General features: G+C 36.1%; 3 protein-coding genes and 1 non-coding gene across 4 annotated transcripts; 2 read left to right on the forward strand and 2 right to left on the reverse strand.

Annotated features, from left to right (window-relative positions):
* Window positions 1-3883: 3883 nt before the first annotated feature.
* On the reverse strand, window positions 3884-5299 carry LOC132161806 (uncharacterized). Its single transcript, XM_059572002.2, has 3 exons — window positions 5090-5299; window positions 4664-4990; window positions 3884-4260 (listed from the first exon to the last, which is right to left on the reverse strand). The coding sequence occupies exons 1-3, from the start codon at window positions 5235-5237 to the stop codon at window positions 4118-4120; spliced, it is 618 nt and encodes a 205-aa protein (XP_059427985.2). The 5' UTR covers window positions 5238-5299; the 3' UTR covers window positions 3884-4117.
* A 4981-nt stretch (window positions 5300-10280) lies between these two features.
* Window positions 10281-12362, forward strand: HCEF1 (high cyclic electron flow 1). Its single transcript, XM_059606959.2, has 4 exons — window positions 10281-10855; window positions 11243-11467; window positions 11579-12085; window positions 12196-12362. The coding sequence occupies exons 1-4, from the start codon at window positions 10316-10318 to the stop codon at window positions 12265-12267; spliced, it is 1344 nt and encodes a 447-aa protein (XP_059462942.2). The 5' UTR covers window positions 10281-10315; the 3' UTR covers window positions 12268-12362.
* Window positions 11081-11153, reverse strand: TRNAE-CUC (transfer RNA glutamic acid (anticodon CUC)). The gene has a single exon. It is a non-coding gene; the product is annotated as a tRNA-Glu (tRNA).
* A 1451-nt stretch (window positions 12363-13813) lies between the features above and the next one.
* LOC132161733 (fructose-1,6-bisphosphatase, chloroplastic-like) lies at window positions 13814-16378 on the forward strand. Its single transcript, XM_088510968.1, has 4 exons — window positions 13814-14301; window positions 15141-15365; window positions 15432-15938; window positions 16175-16378. The coding sequence occupies exons 1-4, from the start codon at window positions 13879-13881 to the stop codon at window positions 16244-16246; spliced, it is 1227 nt and encodes a 408-aa protein (XP_088367094.1). The 5' UTR covers window positions 13814-13878; the 3' UTR covers window positions 16247-16378.
* Window positions 16379-16432: the final 54 nt, after the last annotated feature.

Below are 16432 nucleotides of genomic sequence, written 5' to 3' on the forward strand. Positions count from 1 at the left end.
TTTAAAAAAAAAATGTTTTATTTTATTTTATTTTTATTTTTTAAAGAGTAGAGACATTTAAACAAGACTAAAATAGTGCAAAACGTTACCTTTCAAAAATGTGACGTGCACACTATTGCCACGTCCCCTTCCAAAAGGGGACATTTTTGCAAAAATTTCACCTTGTATGAACATTTTTACTGTTCAAACGTTCATAATTTTTATTCTAATCATTATATATGTGGACATTTGCAAAATGTTACTGTTCAAACATCCCTACTTAAATAGACATTTTTTGAGTGAAAAATGTCTCCTTGCAAATGTCCCTATTTTACTTAATTTTTGTAGTGAATTAGCTTTGGCAAATTTGTAAATACTAAAAACCCATCAATATTCATAAAATAAAGGGGAAAATATAATTTAGCCCCACAAACTACTAGTCATTTGCGATTTAGTCTACCAATGTTCAAAAAGTAATAAACTAGCTCTTCAAACTACCAAATAGTTGCAATTTGGCCACTCCGTCAATCATCACCGTCAAATAGGATGACAAATTTAATACGACGCCGTTTTAGTAAGATTAGGTTACTAAAATGCCGTTTAAAAAAAATCAGTTTTAAAAAGGGGTTTAGGAAACGACGTCGTTTTCACTCTAGTCCCTATACACGCAGCAGCTTCGTTTCTTCGTTTTCATTCTGTGTTTCCATGGTTGTTCGGATTTCATGGTGATGTGGCGAAGGCGGCGGGTTCTTGGCAAGGGAACGTATGGCACGGTGTTCTTGGTTGAACCATGGCTGAAACTCTGGCTTGCGATTGACCAACAGTCGCTGGTAATACCTTAAGGGCTCTTTGAGGATGGGAAGGACTTTCTGAGAAGTGTTTTGTAATTGACCCCTGTGAGAGGTGGACGGCCGAGATACTTCTGAACCATCCTTTTGTTTCTAAGTCCATCTATGGGAAGACTCCTGAGCCGCCAGCATCTCCGAAAAGCCCTTTAAGCCCGTTCAGTGATGGTCTGCCTCCATCTGGTTGGTGCTTCTTTACGCCTAGTGATCAGAATTCAGAGCAATCGCTGGGCTCATCTGCTTCGTTTCTTCGTTGAGGAATGCTACACCTACATAAAGGTTTTACCAAAAGAATGGGCTGAACTGTAGCATAAAAAACTAAAAAACAATTCTCAGTTTTGTCTTCTTTCTCTCTCCCTCTTTTTCTTTCTCTGGTTCAATCTCCCCCGAAACACACATCAAATTTTTTTTTTCCCCTTCTTCTTTTTCTCTACCACTCATCTTCCTCCTCCAGCGGTCCCGCCACCGAATTCACAGTATTTAGCTTATTTACTAAAGAAATTTTTGTTCTTCTGCATTCACCGCAAACAAAGAGAAAGAAACATGAAGTACAAACTGAGTGCAAAACCCCAAAAATGCAGAAGAACAAAATCGACACCCATCTGAAAAAAAATCACCCCCAAATCCTTACCCTGGTTCTATGGTGGTGAGCGAGAGTGAGAGAGGGGAAACGGAAGAAGAGAAAACATGGTTGGCGATCACCGAGAGCGAACCACATCGCAGATTGGCGATGGCGTGGATTGGCGATCACGGAAGAAGCAGGTCTCTGCTGGAGAGTGCTTGGCGAACCTGCGGCGGGGTCGGCAATCTTGAGACGTGAATTGGCGAACCTTAGGAAGCGAGGTTCGGCGAACTTAAGCTGAGACCATGGGTGCTGGCAAAACTGCAAGTTTGCTGGCGGGACTGAAGTTTCACCGGGGAGACCGCCGGTCCCCAAGTTCGCACCAATCTGCGCAACTGTGCCTGGCTTCCAGCATCCTTTCTTCATTCTTTTGCAAAAGAAAGAGAAAAATGGCCTTCGGCGAACCTTAGGGAGCGAGGCCTGTCGACCTGTGGCAAGATTCGGCGAGCTTGAGCCGATGGTGAATACTATGGATTCGGTGGCAAGACCGCTGGTCGGTGCCCACTGATTTGGATGTCGTAGGAGAGTCCGGCAACCTGCTGAAGTATTTTGGCAATTTTGGGGTGTGATTTTATGCATGGTGGTCCGGTGGAAGAAGATGCGTGGGAGAGAAAGAGAAGAAGAGGAAAAAAAAATTTTGATGTATGTTTCAGGGAAGATGAACCAGAGAAAGAAAAAGAGGGAGAGAGAAAGAAGACGAAACTGACAAAAAAACTTTAGTTTTTTATGCTACAGTTCAGCCACGTGTGTTCCACCTCAGCTCGTAAAACTCTTTCGGTAAAATTTGTACATAGGTGTAGATTCCTCTTCTTCTTCGTTTGTATGGTTGTATGGAGAAGAAAAGAAAACGAAGAAACGAAGCTGTTGCGACGTAGTTTCCTAAACCCTTTTTAAAATTGATTTTTTTTTTTCAAGACGGAATCTCAGTAACTTAATCTTGCCAAAATGATGTCGTATTGAATTTTTCATCTTATTTGACGGTAATGACTAACGGAGTGGTCAAATTGCAACTAGTTGGTAATTTTGGAAGCTACTTTATTACTTTTTGAACATTAGGGGATTAAATCGCAAATAGCTAATAATTTGGAAGGCTAAATTATATTTTTTCCTAAAATAAAATGGGGTTATAAGTTACAACTTATATCTCCAATCACCAATATTTACAACCCTAGCTCAAAACGTGCATGGAAAATTTCAAATATACTTCTACCATGCTACAAGCCACAAGGGGCGCCCCACTAGTACTTGTCCCTTGGGACTCCTTCCTTTAAAACATAGCATAAATCACTCATTATGAATATGAGCCATTATTTGTAACCAAATTTATAATGGAGGTGAATCACCTCAGGTGATGATCATTGCTAATTGCTCAATTCTTGCCAATAAATTTGCTTCTATGGATGAAATAATCTTAATCACTTTTTATTGGAAAAACTTCACCATTAAACTTTAAAAAGTGTCAATTTAGTATATCTTTTTTTTTTTTTTTTCTTTTTTCTTTTTTCTTCAGTTTCACCCCTTCGTTAGGATTTAATGTTAAATCCCAATGGAGAGGTGTCAAAATTTCCAAAACACCTCTCATTTTTTTAGTGAAATTAAAAAATAAATAAATAAATAAAACTTTCGAGTATTTTGGCGTTGGTTAGGATTTAACGGAATTTGCAAAAATAGTCACACCTGAATCTTTGAAAAAAATTTAAGAAAATTTTTTAAGAAAAAAACAGTAGTATTTTGAGAATTTTGCCAAGATATAAAAATAAAATAAAATAAAAAAATGAAAGATTGGTACACCAAATTGACACTTTTAAAGTTTTTATGATCGAAATTAAAAGTGATGAAAGATCATGGATGAGAATCGAGATAATTAAGTGAATTTTTTCCTTTTTTTAATACTGTATTTGTACTTTTTTTCTTGTCCATTCTTTCTTCTTTTGGGGCTAAATGTGCCCCGATAATTGGTCTATACATAAATGAATATTTTTAAATAGTCATTAATTTTAAGAACAAATTTTTCATTTAAATTGGATTAGAGAAAATTTATCCAAATCTATCGAACTGACATTTTTTTAGCATTTGATTTTTGTAGGATTAACATATACATGTAACAATTGTGTGCTAATTAATGTCAGCTTAATAGATCCTCTAACTGATCAGTTAATTGGTAAAAAAAAATTCTTCTATTAATCATATATGGTAGTGGCATTAGAAAGAAAATAATAATTGAATTGTGACCAGTTTATTAATTGAGAGTTGCACTGCAGATGATTAATATGAATTATGATATCCATTCACAATAAAAATAGTCAGACGATCGAGTAATATCGGTACAAAGATCAATATTCATACAGTAGTTCGCAATGAACTATTTTTTGGAATGCAAATTTAATTTAAATGTCATCGATCTTTATTTCGGGATGAATGCATTAGAAAAGAACAATTGGAGAGAAATATTTATATGGTAATCATTAATAATTATCTCTCTTTACGAAATTGAGTAATAGTCCTACATGATACTTTTTCAATCAAATAGCATATAATTCTCAACAGACGATCTTCACTAGAAAAGTGAACCCGCAATCACTCTTCTGTCTCCCTACTTTGCCAATATTCCCCACATTCCAGATACACAAATTTCAGAGAAACTTGGTCTTGAAGAAATCACGCCACGATTTTACGCAGATGGGGCGGAGGCCGCAGTTGCTGGTGGATAGGCAGCAGGAATGGGGCCATTGGCAACACCAGAGCTCAAAAGCTCGCTCATGGCACGATGAGGGTTGCTGCGCTGACTCTCACAGAGATTTGGCAAAAATACTCCTGCATGTGATAAAAATACATTATTAGCATGTTACAAAATACCATATATATATATATATCACACGATCAAAAATCGAGTCAAGACCTTTAATTAAAGACGAAGTATTATTATTATTATATAACCATTCAATTCTTTGATTCAAGGAGAAGCAAAAAGTATTGTTTTTTATTTTTTATTTTTTTTTAAAAAAGCATCAAATTAGGTGAAATATTATCATGAAGCTTTCATGAGTAAAGTGGGAAGGCGACAAGATAACAAGACCAGGAGTCGTGGTACAAGAAAGCTAAGGACATTAATTAGGCACATTTTTAGGTTGCTTTATGGTCATCTCATCTGGGTCATGTTTGGAAGCAAGAATCTATTATGGTGGACAGACAAATAGAAGTATGGGAAAATTCTTACCTTCACCGGCAGCCAAGTTGAAGTAAAGGTCAACAATGTTGGGGCACTCATGGTAGCAAGCCGGGGAGCAAAGCTTGGCGGTGAATTGTGGCTCAAGAAGGGCATCAGATGAAATACCAATCATGTTCCGGTCAACTCCACAAGCTTGAACGCATTGGTCGGTCTCAATGTACTCAGAAATCCTCTGAACCAACACCTCCGATGACCTGCACTGGTACGACACGCTTCCATCGCCGGCCACCGACGTCTCCAACAAACACCTTTTCCCCGAAGACGCTACCGAAAACGCGCAAACACTCTTTGGCAGATCCTCGCATATAAGCTCAGCTGCACCCCAAATATATCCAAATATATTAACAAATCATTCAAATATCAAAACAACTTCAAAATTAAAGATATGAAATTATATAATATTCACATACGTACCTAACGCTGCATGCAGGAAGAGAGAAGAGAGGAACAGAGCCAAAGACAATTTTGACATGAAAGCTGCCATGGTTGGAATTAATGTGTTTTGCTTTGAGATTTCTAAATTGAAACGTTGTGTTTTGAGGATATCAAAGACAAAACACATGCAGGGGTAGCTTTGTTCTGTGAGAGACTTGTGATGTTGGAGGGGGTGTATATATAGGTGAAATCAAGGTGTGTGAGGAATACACAGAAACGGAATCTCTGTCCTATTTATAGCAAACTCACCGGCACCATTGAAGGCTCCTATTCTTTAATTTTCTTATTGCTCCGCTAAATTTAACGCGTCTCTATTTAAGTTAAATTTTATTGTAACTACAAACTCATTTTTGGAAAACCTGTCCTTGGTCTCTCGGAAATATACTCATACGTGTCTTCTTTTTACTCGTGATGTTCTATTTTTAACCATTTTTTGATTCGTGATTCTTGTTTGGTTTCTTAATTACTGATTCTTTTTCTAAATTGGGCAGCGAGAAAACTCTTTTAATTCAGTGCATTAAACTGACATGTTTTTACATTTATTTATTTTTATTTTTAATAAAAGAAAATTTTTAGAAGTAAAAAATAAATGAAATGGGTTACTTGTCTGAGGCGTAGGTGCTTCATTTTTGACGCCTAGTAAAGACTTGACGTGTTCATGTCGAAGTTTCCAATTGTCCTTTCCATCCTTTCGGCCGCCCAGGGGTTCCACACAAAGCATTAATTAATAAATGATTAGGATTGTCTTTTATGTAATAGTTTGAATTAAATTTTACATATTTATTAGCTATATATAAAATATAAATGATATAGTATTATGGGCTCCAATTGGCAAGAGCCTTGAGGTTTTTTTTATTAATGTGGAAAAAAAAATAATAATTTAAAAAATAAGAATATTAAGAATTATAATTTTTTTTTTTTATGAATAGTAAACAGAGTAATTAAAATTTTAACCGTTAAATGAATCTTGTTGGCTTCACTTATATATTTAGACATCCTTAATTAGATCAAAAAGAAAAAGCACAAAAGATACCAACTACCAAGATAGCAGAAAGTATAAAGGGTGCCGAATATAATTATTTGCCTTCAATTCGTTGTATGTAGACCATTTTCGCATTCAAACCAATTAGGCTAATGCTCAGAAGCTCCAAAATTTTCGAAAGTCATCCGGCAGAAGTGGTGCTCCATGAAGTGTGCCATGGAGAACCACTTTTGCCGGGTGAATTCCGGGAAAAAATGGTGCTTTCTAACACCACTCCACCATTAATAATGTGTTAGCTAGGGTTAAAATGTGGTTTTTGTTAGTAAATAAAGGAATTGACTTTTCTTTTTTTCTTTTTTAATGTAATGGGTCAGATTTGGCGTGACTTGTATGTAATGGTATCACACCACAAGCCATGCCGGAAGCAGGACAGAAGCCAAATGGGAGACTTAGACATTTAATGAGTCAATTTATCCAACGGCTTTAAATTCTAGAAACCTCGATCTTTCAGCTGCCGTTAGGTTCCTCGTTCACATCGAAGAACAGGTGAAAGTTTCACGCGTCGAAATCACGATGGTAAGAGAGGCTGAAGTAAAAGTCAAGGTCATGGATTGGTGGAGGTGTGGGAAGGCGGCATTCTTCTTTGAAAGCAAGAAACTTCCATGCAGTTTGAAGCCGTGGAGTGTATCACACGCAAAAAGACCAAATACCAGTCTCACGAATTAAATCACATGTTGAAATTGCGTTCATTGATATTGTCAAATGGCCCATTCGGAGGGACATGCTTGACTTTTGATCCATCTCTTGTCAAAATAAGATAATAATATTTGCAACTAACCAATATAATAAAAAAAAAAAAAAGAGGATTGATATAAAAAATTATGATTGAAATTCGATGCAATATCCTAGGTATTGTGCGGGATCTAACAACTTTAATACATAAACAAAAAATAATTAATTAATTAATTAAATTAAAAAAAAAAAAAAAATTCTCATATTTTAAAATTTGAGCCTTCAATTTTATCTAACAGTTTAAACAAATAAAAAAGTGTGTGTGTTACCAAAGTAATTAATTTTAGTTTTTAATATGTCAAATCCACTTGCCTCAACAACATAAACTTCTGCATTTGTTTAAACTGTTAAATAAAATAAATGATTCAAATTTTAAAATATGAGAATCTCATATTTTAAAACATATGAGGAGATCTAAATCCAGTTTGGCTATAATAGAGTTAGAGATGGTTGAACTACTCCTATGATCAAAAGAGTGGTTCGCCACCCCGACCAATGGCTTGGTTGGAGCCTCCAACTTGGCTTGTAAACTCTACAAGTCGGAACAAAATCTTCTCCAGAGAATATTCAATTAGTTATACTTGATGGAATTTTTTTTTTTTTTTTTTTTTGCTTTTTTAAATTGACCAAAATACCCATCCACTATAACTAACTAGATATTCTCCAGTTCAAATCGACAAATTGACTGAAAATAATCATAATTCCTACAAGTCACATTTTCTTTCTTTCTTTTATGTGTTGTCATGTTTTGATTCGTTGATTAAATTTGAACCGTGTACTATGTCCTAGTTATTGCATACATTAATTCTGATATAAAATATTGAACCATTGTTAATTATTCTCTCAAATTCATTTTATATGTTTCAATAAATTGGTGATGCATGCCAAATGGTCATAAGTCTAGCTCCAAATAAAAGGGAGTCAAAAGTCTTGATCTGAAATTTCTACGTAAGTACAAAAGAAGTGGGACCTCGTACATATTTAATCTATCAAATAGTTTTAAGTCTTGATCGCCGGCGACCACGTTATTGCAGCTTTTTTTTTTTTTTTTTTTTTTTGGTCATAAGTCTAGCTCCAAATAAAAGGGGGTCAAAAGTCTTGATCTGAAATTTCTACGTAAGTACAAAAGAAGTGGGACCTCGTACATATTTAATCTATCAAATAGTTTGAAGTCTTGGTCGCCGGCGACCACGTTATTGCAGCTTTTTTTTTTTTTTTATTTTTACATGTCCGCACAAGAAGGGAGGAGGGAAATTCGAACTAGTGATCTCCGCTTCATTAGACGCGGTCCCAGCCGATTGAACTACCTCTTGGAGACACGTTATTGGGGCTTTAATTTGCCGTCTTGATCAAAGGTATAGTAAGTCGATACGTCGTTATTTTAGAACAGTAAGTAACCTTTCGACTAGTTTCGAGTTTTGACGGTGTAAAAAATATATATTAATTAAATTAATCCTTTTGCGTAAATATAATAATAATAAATGCTTTGATATTTTAAATTTCATTTTATGAATGAATCTATTATTATTTATTTTCATTTGATTCGTTTCTTCATCTTCTGGAATTTGAATAGAAATTCTGAAATCTATGAATATATTCAATCTTAATAGAAGACATCTTTTAGGCCTGTTGTTCAACTTGTCTTGTTCCATGATGCTTCATGTCGATCCTTTGCGATTCGTCTTTTTGTCTTTTTGGGTATATAAGTCGTCCAATTTCAGGAATTTAAACAAAACCTGCGAGACACTACAAATCTCATCTGCTATTATAAATGTCAATTTAATAAGCTGAATTGGAAAAAATTTATCTAATTCAATTTAAAGAAAAACTTTGTTCAAGAGAGAAATATTTCTTTTTCTTTTTCTTTTTCTTGTTTTTGTTTTTAATATTTTATAATTTAAAGTAGAGAGAAATAAAATATATATTCTCAACGGTGTATATCAATTTTTATAACATTGATGGTTTATATAATATCGATGTTTGTTTCACGTATGTGTGCATGTTTTTGGATTTATCATGAAGACAGATTAAGCTTCTTTGTTTTGTTTTTTTTTTTTTTTTTAATCTTCGTTGTTTTATATATGAAAGTGAAAAATTCATATTGTAATCGGACATGAGTTTGGACCAAGATACTGTGTTGTAGTTTTATTTGGAAATGTATTTAGTGGTTGTTCTTAGTAAGAGACAAATCCTTTCAATTAATATAAGTTTTCGGACAAAGTACTTTTCTTCCAACTTGGGTAAGAATAATTTCTTTAAATCCAGACTTTTAAATTGATATGTGTCTAAAAATGCATTTTTAACAAAGCATATGATTCTAGCTCACTTACCTTTATAAAAATTGAATCGCATACATTTTGAACCGGAGAATGTTAGGTACTCTCCTTGTATTATCTTGGTCATAGGTTTTTATATATATATATATATATATATATATATATATATATATTTCTCTCTCTTTTGGTCAATATAATGTGGAGAGGCTAAAAGGTAATCGACTTGGAGAGACTAAAAGGTAGGTAATTATATAGTGGCGAATGAGACACCACCTGGCATCTATGGCAGTGAGGTAAAAAAATGAAAGAAATTTGGGTAAAGATATTGAGCACGACCGGCGTGCTTCAACAGTGAAGCACGCCGGCCGTGATTTTTTTTTTTATTATTATTTTATTTTTTTAATTTTTTTGAAAAAAAAAAAAAAAAAATTTTAGCCTGGCGTGCTTCACTGTTGAAGCACGCCGGCGTAAGTTGTATCATGACTCAAGAAATTTTATTCATAAAATAAATTAAAAGAAAAATGCGGAATAAAGAAAATAAGCACACAAGAATTTATGTTGATTTACGTCAACCGAAAAAGCCATGCGACTACATTTTACTCCTATTCGCTTGATAATATTACAAAATAGAAGACTTGTATCGTAATGGATTGATTTGATTACCATTAAATCTGATTACAATCAACTCAATCATTATATCTGATTGCTAGAGATTACGATCAATATTAAATTGCTTGAAATCAAATCTCATAATATATTCTAACAATAAAACCACAAAAATCAAACATTTTCATTCATTGAACCAACTGATTAATAATATAGTTCCTTTTTTTGTTGTCACCCACTTATGACGTTTAGGCTTGCAATGATAATGGATCTTTGACCCGTTTGAGTTATGGGCTTGGAAGGCCCATTAGAGTAATATTGGTGTTGGATTACCTACAAGAGGATGTCATGGCTATTTTACACTGGATTTGGACTTCCCATTGTTCATAAACGATTTATTGGGCTTGAATTGGACTCTCAGCCCAAGCCCAATCCAACCCTCCCAACTTGGAGCTACCCCCACTTGTTTTCTTGTAGTCCTAAACGAAATCATGATCACAAAATGAAGGAATGCCAAAGCAAGGATAAGTGGGTCCGGACGTATCAGAAATGGTTACCCACCTCACAATCCACTCCTTCAATGCGCAATCTCTGTTTCTTAGAGTAAAAAATCAAGCACAAGAACACGAAGAAGAAGAAGAAGAAGAAGCCATGGTTTCAGTAGCAGCAGCAACGAGACCATCACATCTCCTATTCTCAAGCTCTCGTTCCCTCTCACCTTTCCAACAATGCGTTTTTGAATCCAAGACACTTGTGACGTGTCCCAACAACAACAGCAGCAATGGGAAGAAGAAACATGTCGCAGCCGGGGTTCGATGCATGGCTGTGGGAACAGCAGATCAGGCGGCCGGCGCGAAGAAGAAGAAGGGCGCGTTTGAGATTCAAACGCTGACCAACTGGTTGTTGAAGCAAGAACAGGCGGGCGCGATTGATGCGGAGCTCACGATTGTGCTGTCGAGCATCTCCATGGCGTGCAAGCAGATTGCTTCGCTGGTGCAGAGAGCTAGCATTTCCAACCTCACTGGTGTACAGGGTGCTGTTAACATTCAAGGGGAGGACCAGAAGAAACTTGACGTCGTCTCAAATGAGGTTTGTAAATTGTATTGCCATTAAGGGTAATTATAAAAATATCTCATGTTAATTCATTATTTATTTTATTTAATGATAATTTTTACAATAAACACTAGAAAATGTAAATTGATTTGTTATTGTAGTTGATTGTCTGAAAATTAACATTGCTAGGAAGGATTTGGAACATTGCTGATAGGCCTGATGCCTGATCTTCAGGAAAAATAACAATAAAATAAAATAAAATTCCGTTGCCGGGACTTGAACCCGGGTCTCTCGGGTGAGAGCCGAGTATCCTGACCAACTAGACTACAACGGATTGGTGTTTATGGAAACCCAAATTTTGACCCATAGTTGTTTGTTTGGTCTCATATATGCACAAGTTCAATTATTTAGCATTGATAACAGGTATTCTCGAATTGCTTGAGATCAAGTGGACGAACGGGGATCATAGCATCAGAGGAAGAGGATGTGCCCGTAGCAGTGGAAGAGAGCTACTCCGGCAACTACATCGTTGTATTTGACCCTCTTGATGGCTCATCTAACATTGACGCAGCTGTGTCCACTGGTTCCATCTTTGGAATTTACAGCCCAAATGATGAGTGCCTGGCAGATCACGGTGACGATGACACTGTAGGCCCACCTCCGTCTCTCTCCCGTTAAATCACCATTTATCTGTCAACAATTTAAACAAATAAATAAACATAATCATTTAATTAACGTTGTTTTGCATTTAATTGGCAGCTTGACAACGTGGAACAGAAGTGCGTTGTAAGCGTGTGCCAACCAGGAAGCAACCTTCTTGCTGCCGGCTACTGCATGTATTCGAGCTCCGTCATCTTCGTGCTAACGATCGGAACCGGTGTATTTGCCTTCTCCTTGGACCCAATGTACGGGGAATTCGTGTTGACTCAGGAGAATATCCAGATACCCAAAGCCGGAAAAATCTACTCATTCAATGAAGGGAATTATCAGCTTTGGGATGACAAGTTGAAGAAGTACATTGATGATCTCAAGGACCCCGGCCCTACCGGCAAGCCTTATTCTGCTAGGTACATCGGTAGCTTGGTCGGCGACTTCCACCGTACGCTGCTGTACGGTGGCATTTATGGGTACCCTAGAGACAAGAAGAGCAAGAACGGGAAGCTGAGGCTTCTCTATGAATGTGCACCGATGAGCTTTATAGTGGAACAAGCCGGCGGGAAAGGATCCGACGGCCATCGTAGAGTTCTTGACATTATGCCAAATGAGGTGAGCTATTTCGTAAACTGTTATTTGATTGTTATAAGTGTAAAATGACACTAATTTCTTGGAAAATTTAATAACTAGGATTGTGTTTTTTGTGCCCTTTTGTTGGACAGATCCATCAACGTGTTCCACTTTACATTGGAAGCTTGGAGGAAGTGGAGAAACTGGAGAAGTATTTAGCTTGATTAATATGAAGATTGAAGAGAAAGTAATTTTGTTTCATCCCATGAATACTTTTGTTGGAACATTAACAAAGGGTGGTGCAAAAAAAAAAATAGATTTTAAGCATATTTTACATCAAGCTTGTGAAGAAATTGACAAGTTATATTGCTTAGATCTCATGGGTATATAGGATTTCAGCAATATATATATGAATATTCAAACCGAACTTCGAAAGATCGGATTGCTTTTAGTGCACAAGATGAAAGCAGTGAAAGAAAGACACTTAACAGATGTTGAAGTGCATCATGAAATTAGTAGTTTAATTAATTTCACGCAATTTTATAAGAAAATTTTCTGCCTAGATAGTGTCAATCAAATGTAATTAGGGTGTCCATTATTTTAAGTGGTTTACGCTTTTTCTTTTTCTTTTTTTTTTTCTTTTTTTTTCAAATAGTTAATATTATAAGGGAAATTCTATGTGTTTTCTTATCCTATGTATTATTATTTTTTTTTAAAAAAAAAAATGGCTCTTATTTTTTTCACACAGTTTTTAAAAAATAATATCCACTTAAGACCAAAAGAACATTTAACATTTCTCATATTATAAACAATTTAAAACACGTCATGTAAGTGACATAAATGAAATAAATGTGTATAAAAAATAGCATTATTCAATGAGTAACTATTTAGTAAATTGCCATACAATTAAAATGATGTGTTAATAAAAATTAATCTTTATTTTTATTTTTACAAATATTGATGTAAAAATTAATTTTTACTAACACATAATCAAATGGATAAACCTTCTATCATGTCCATCTGCAAAAGTGATGTTTTGCAACATCCAATAGAAGGTGTGTACACATCAGCTAGTTACACTTGATAGAATAGAAACAAAAATATTAGATTTTTTCTTTCTCTCCCACTCTCTTCTTCTTTGGTTCATTATTTCATCTTCACCGAAAATTTTATTTCCTCTTTTCTCTCTCCCACCACTCACCCACCACATCCACGGCTTGGTCACGACAGGGGCAGCCCTCTCCGGCAAATCCCTTTAGGGTGATAGAATCTCTAAAGGGTTAACCTTGCCTTCTAGGTTTTAGTTTTGAATCTAAAAACTAATTTTGAAGTATTAGAAACGAGTTTTGAAACATTAGAAACGAAATTTGAAGTTGGATTTAGCAGAAAAGTGGCCGGAAAGGATGACCCACAACTGGGTCTCGTTGGCTAGGGTTTTTTTTTTTTTTTTCTCTTTCTCTTTCTCTTTTTGATCTGGAATGGTTGTTCTAACTTTTATCTTTCGCATTTTTCTTAAATTGATGATGTGTCACATAGTAATTAGATGTTGTAAAATGATTGATTTACACCTGGACATAATAGCAGGGGCTCTCTAATCAAATTATACGACAATATATAGAGAATAGTATAGCTTAGTAAGCTTACTATATGTATATACCATTATTCTTATTCAATTATTGTCCAACCCGAGCCACTTGCAGCTGTTTTTTTGCTTCTATTTTTGGGTCCAAATCACGCGCCTGTCACTTTTTATCTCACCCTAACGAATCACAATCACACAATTGTCGGATAAGCACGGCCCTGTAGGCTGTAACCCAGAGAAAAAGAGGGAGAGAATGGTTCATGCGACGGCAGCTTCGTCTTCCCACGCCCTCTTCTCCACCTCTCTCTCTTCTTCAAATCTTCGCGTCTCTCCTCTCTATCTCGGCGGCAAGCTGATTCAGACAGTCACAAGCAATACCACGTCCAAGATCCCATGCAAAGCAGTAGTGGGATCCACAGTGACTGTCGCAGAGACCAAAGCCCAAAAGAAGGACAAGGAGTTCCAAATCGAGAACCTAACGACATGGCTGTTAAAGCAAGAACAAGCCGGCGACATAGACGCCGAGCTCACTATCGTGCTTTCAAGCATCTCCTTGGCTTGCAAGCAGATTGCTTCGCTGCTTCAGAGGTCAAGCATTATCAATCTCACCGGCGCTCATGGCACAATCAATATCCAAGGCGAAGATCAGAAGAAACTTGACGTTATCTCCAACGAGGTTCCTTTTACTCTCACGTTCTCAATTATTTTCAAACCATACATAAACATTTTTTACCATAGTTTGTGCCCAGGTAAATATGTCTGCCTGGTTGCTCCAAAAACGCTGTCAAAGGGAGTAACGCTATTTAATAGATTGTTATACACTTAAAACGTGAGGAAACATCAACCTTGGATTAGCAAGGAGTCGAAAAAAACAAAAATTAATAACGAATTTTCATTATCATGTCATTCCAATTTTATGACAATCGAATAAGTAGATTCTGCTTGTGCCCAGTTTTGTAGAGACAGTTTGAATTACGTGAAATTTGGGTAGCCAATTACAGTATCCTTATTTAGATATGTCTACAATTGGGAATCCTCCTCTTTGGGAAGAGCTCCCCTCCCAAAAGGTCTGTTTAGGTGTGCATTTAAAAGACTTAAAAGTAAATTTCTTAACTTAAAAAGTTGGTTTCAAAAAAAAGTAACCGATTAGGAAAAAAATTGAAAGCGGTTTTAAAAAAATCCAAAAATAGTCAAAACTCACTTTTAGCAAAAGCTTAAAAATAAAGCTTTTGTTAAAAAAAAAAAAATTTACCTGGAAGCTTTATTTCTAGAGAAGCCCCTCTCAATGCTCTCGGGGTCCTATTATTACCACTTGTCTCTTTTATTTGTACTGAGAATAACAGAAGATCCGAATCCTATTCTACAACCATACACTATTGTAACTAATGTTCGACTCTAGACTTCAATACTCACATAATCCCAATGCAATTTTTTCACAGGATGCATTATCCACACCACACAACACAACATTTTAAGCTTGATGAAAACAGTTACTCAGAGGTTGTTAATTTGCAGTTGTTCTGCAACTGCCTAAGGTCTAGCGGTCGCACAGGGATTATAGCATCGGAGGAGGAAGATGTACCTGTTGCAGTTGAGGAAACCTACTCAGGAAACTATATTGTCGTGTTTGACCCTATTGATGGATCTGCCAACATTGACACTGCCTTAACTACTGGCTCCATCTTTGGCATATATGGCCCTGACAAGCAATGTCTCCTTGACATTGATGATGACTCCACGGTAATCCTCTCATACCGTCTCCATTCCTATTCTTCTGTCTAATTGTTCACCTCTGCAACAACACAGCTAGATCAAGCAAAGCAGAAATGCATCATCGATGTTTGCCAGTCAGGCAGCAACCTACTGGCCGCTGGCTATTGCCTGTATTCAAGCTCAATTGTCTTTACACTCTCATTAGGGAAAGGGGTGTTTGCATTCACCTTGGACCCCTCATATGGGGAATTTGTTTTAACACATGAAAATATAAAGATACCAAAATCAGGAAAAATCTATTCATTCAATGAAGGTAACTATGACCTATGGGATGAAAATCTGAAGAAATACCTCACCCACCTCAGGCAGCCAGGCAACAATGGCAAGCCCTATTCTGGCCGCTACATAGGATGCCTTGTGGGGGAAATTCATAGGATGTTGCTATATGGTGGCATATATGGGAACCCCAAGAACAAGAACAGCAAAAATGGGAACTTGAGGCTCCTGTATGAGTGCGCACCAATGAGCTATTTGGTAGAGCAAGCAGGAGGAATAGCAACAGATGGTCACCAGAGGATACTTGACATCAAACCAGCGGAGGTAATGATATAGTTGCAAAAGCCTCTCATTGTCAATAACTTTTTGCACAATCAACATAGCACTTCTGCTATTAATTTATATAACAGAAATACACAGGACATACGAAATTTGTGCATCAGATGTGCTACAACAGGGACTAAACACATAAATACATAGAGCTTCTTTAAACTAAAGAAATTTCTTTTACTAGATGGAAAACATAAACAGTTGGCATTTACTTTGTTTTTCTTTGACAGGTTCACCAGCGTACACCAATTTTCATTGGAAGTCCAGATGAAGTAGAGAAACTGCAAACTTACTTGGGTTGATCCTTGTTGCTCATATTTTCTTTTCTATTTATTCCTATGAATATGTTTGAGCCTTTCGTCACACTTGAACAGAGAAAGGGGAAAATAAGTACATGTGATCAAAAGTTCTATTAAAGGAATTCAATTCTTCCATATCAATTTTCCAACAGCAACCTCCATAAAAATGTACAATCCATTGTCAAGAAA

Source organism: Corylus avellana, chromosome 10 (genome assembly GCF_965113065.1).
Source record: "Corylus avellana chromosome 10, dhCorAvel1.hap1.2, whole genome shotgun sequence".
NCBI classification, from domain to species: domain Eukaryota; kingdom Viridiplantae; phylum Streptophyta; class Magnoliopsida; order Fagales; family Betulaceae; genus Corylus; species Corylus avellana.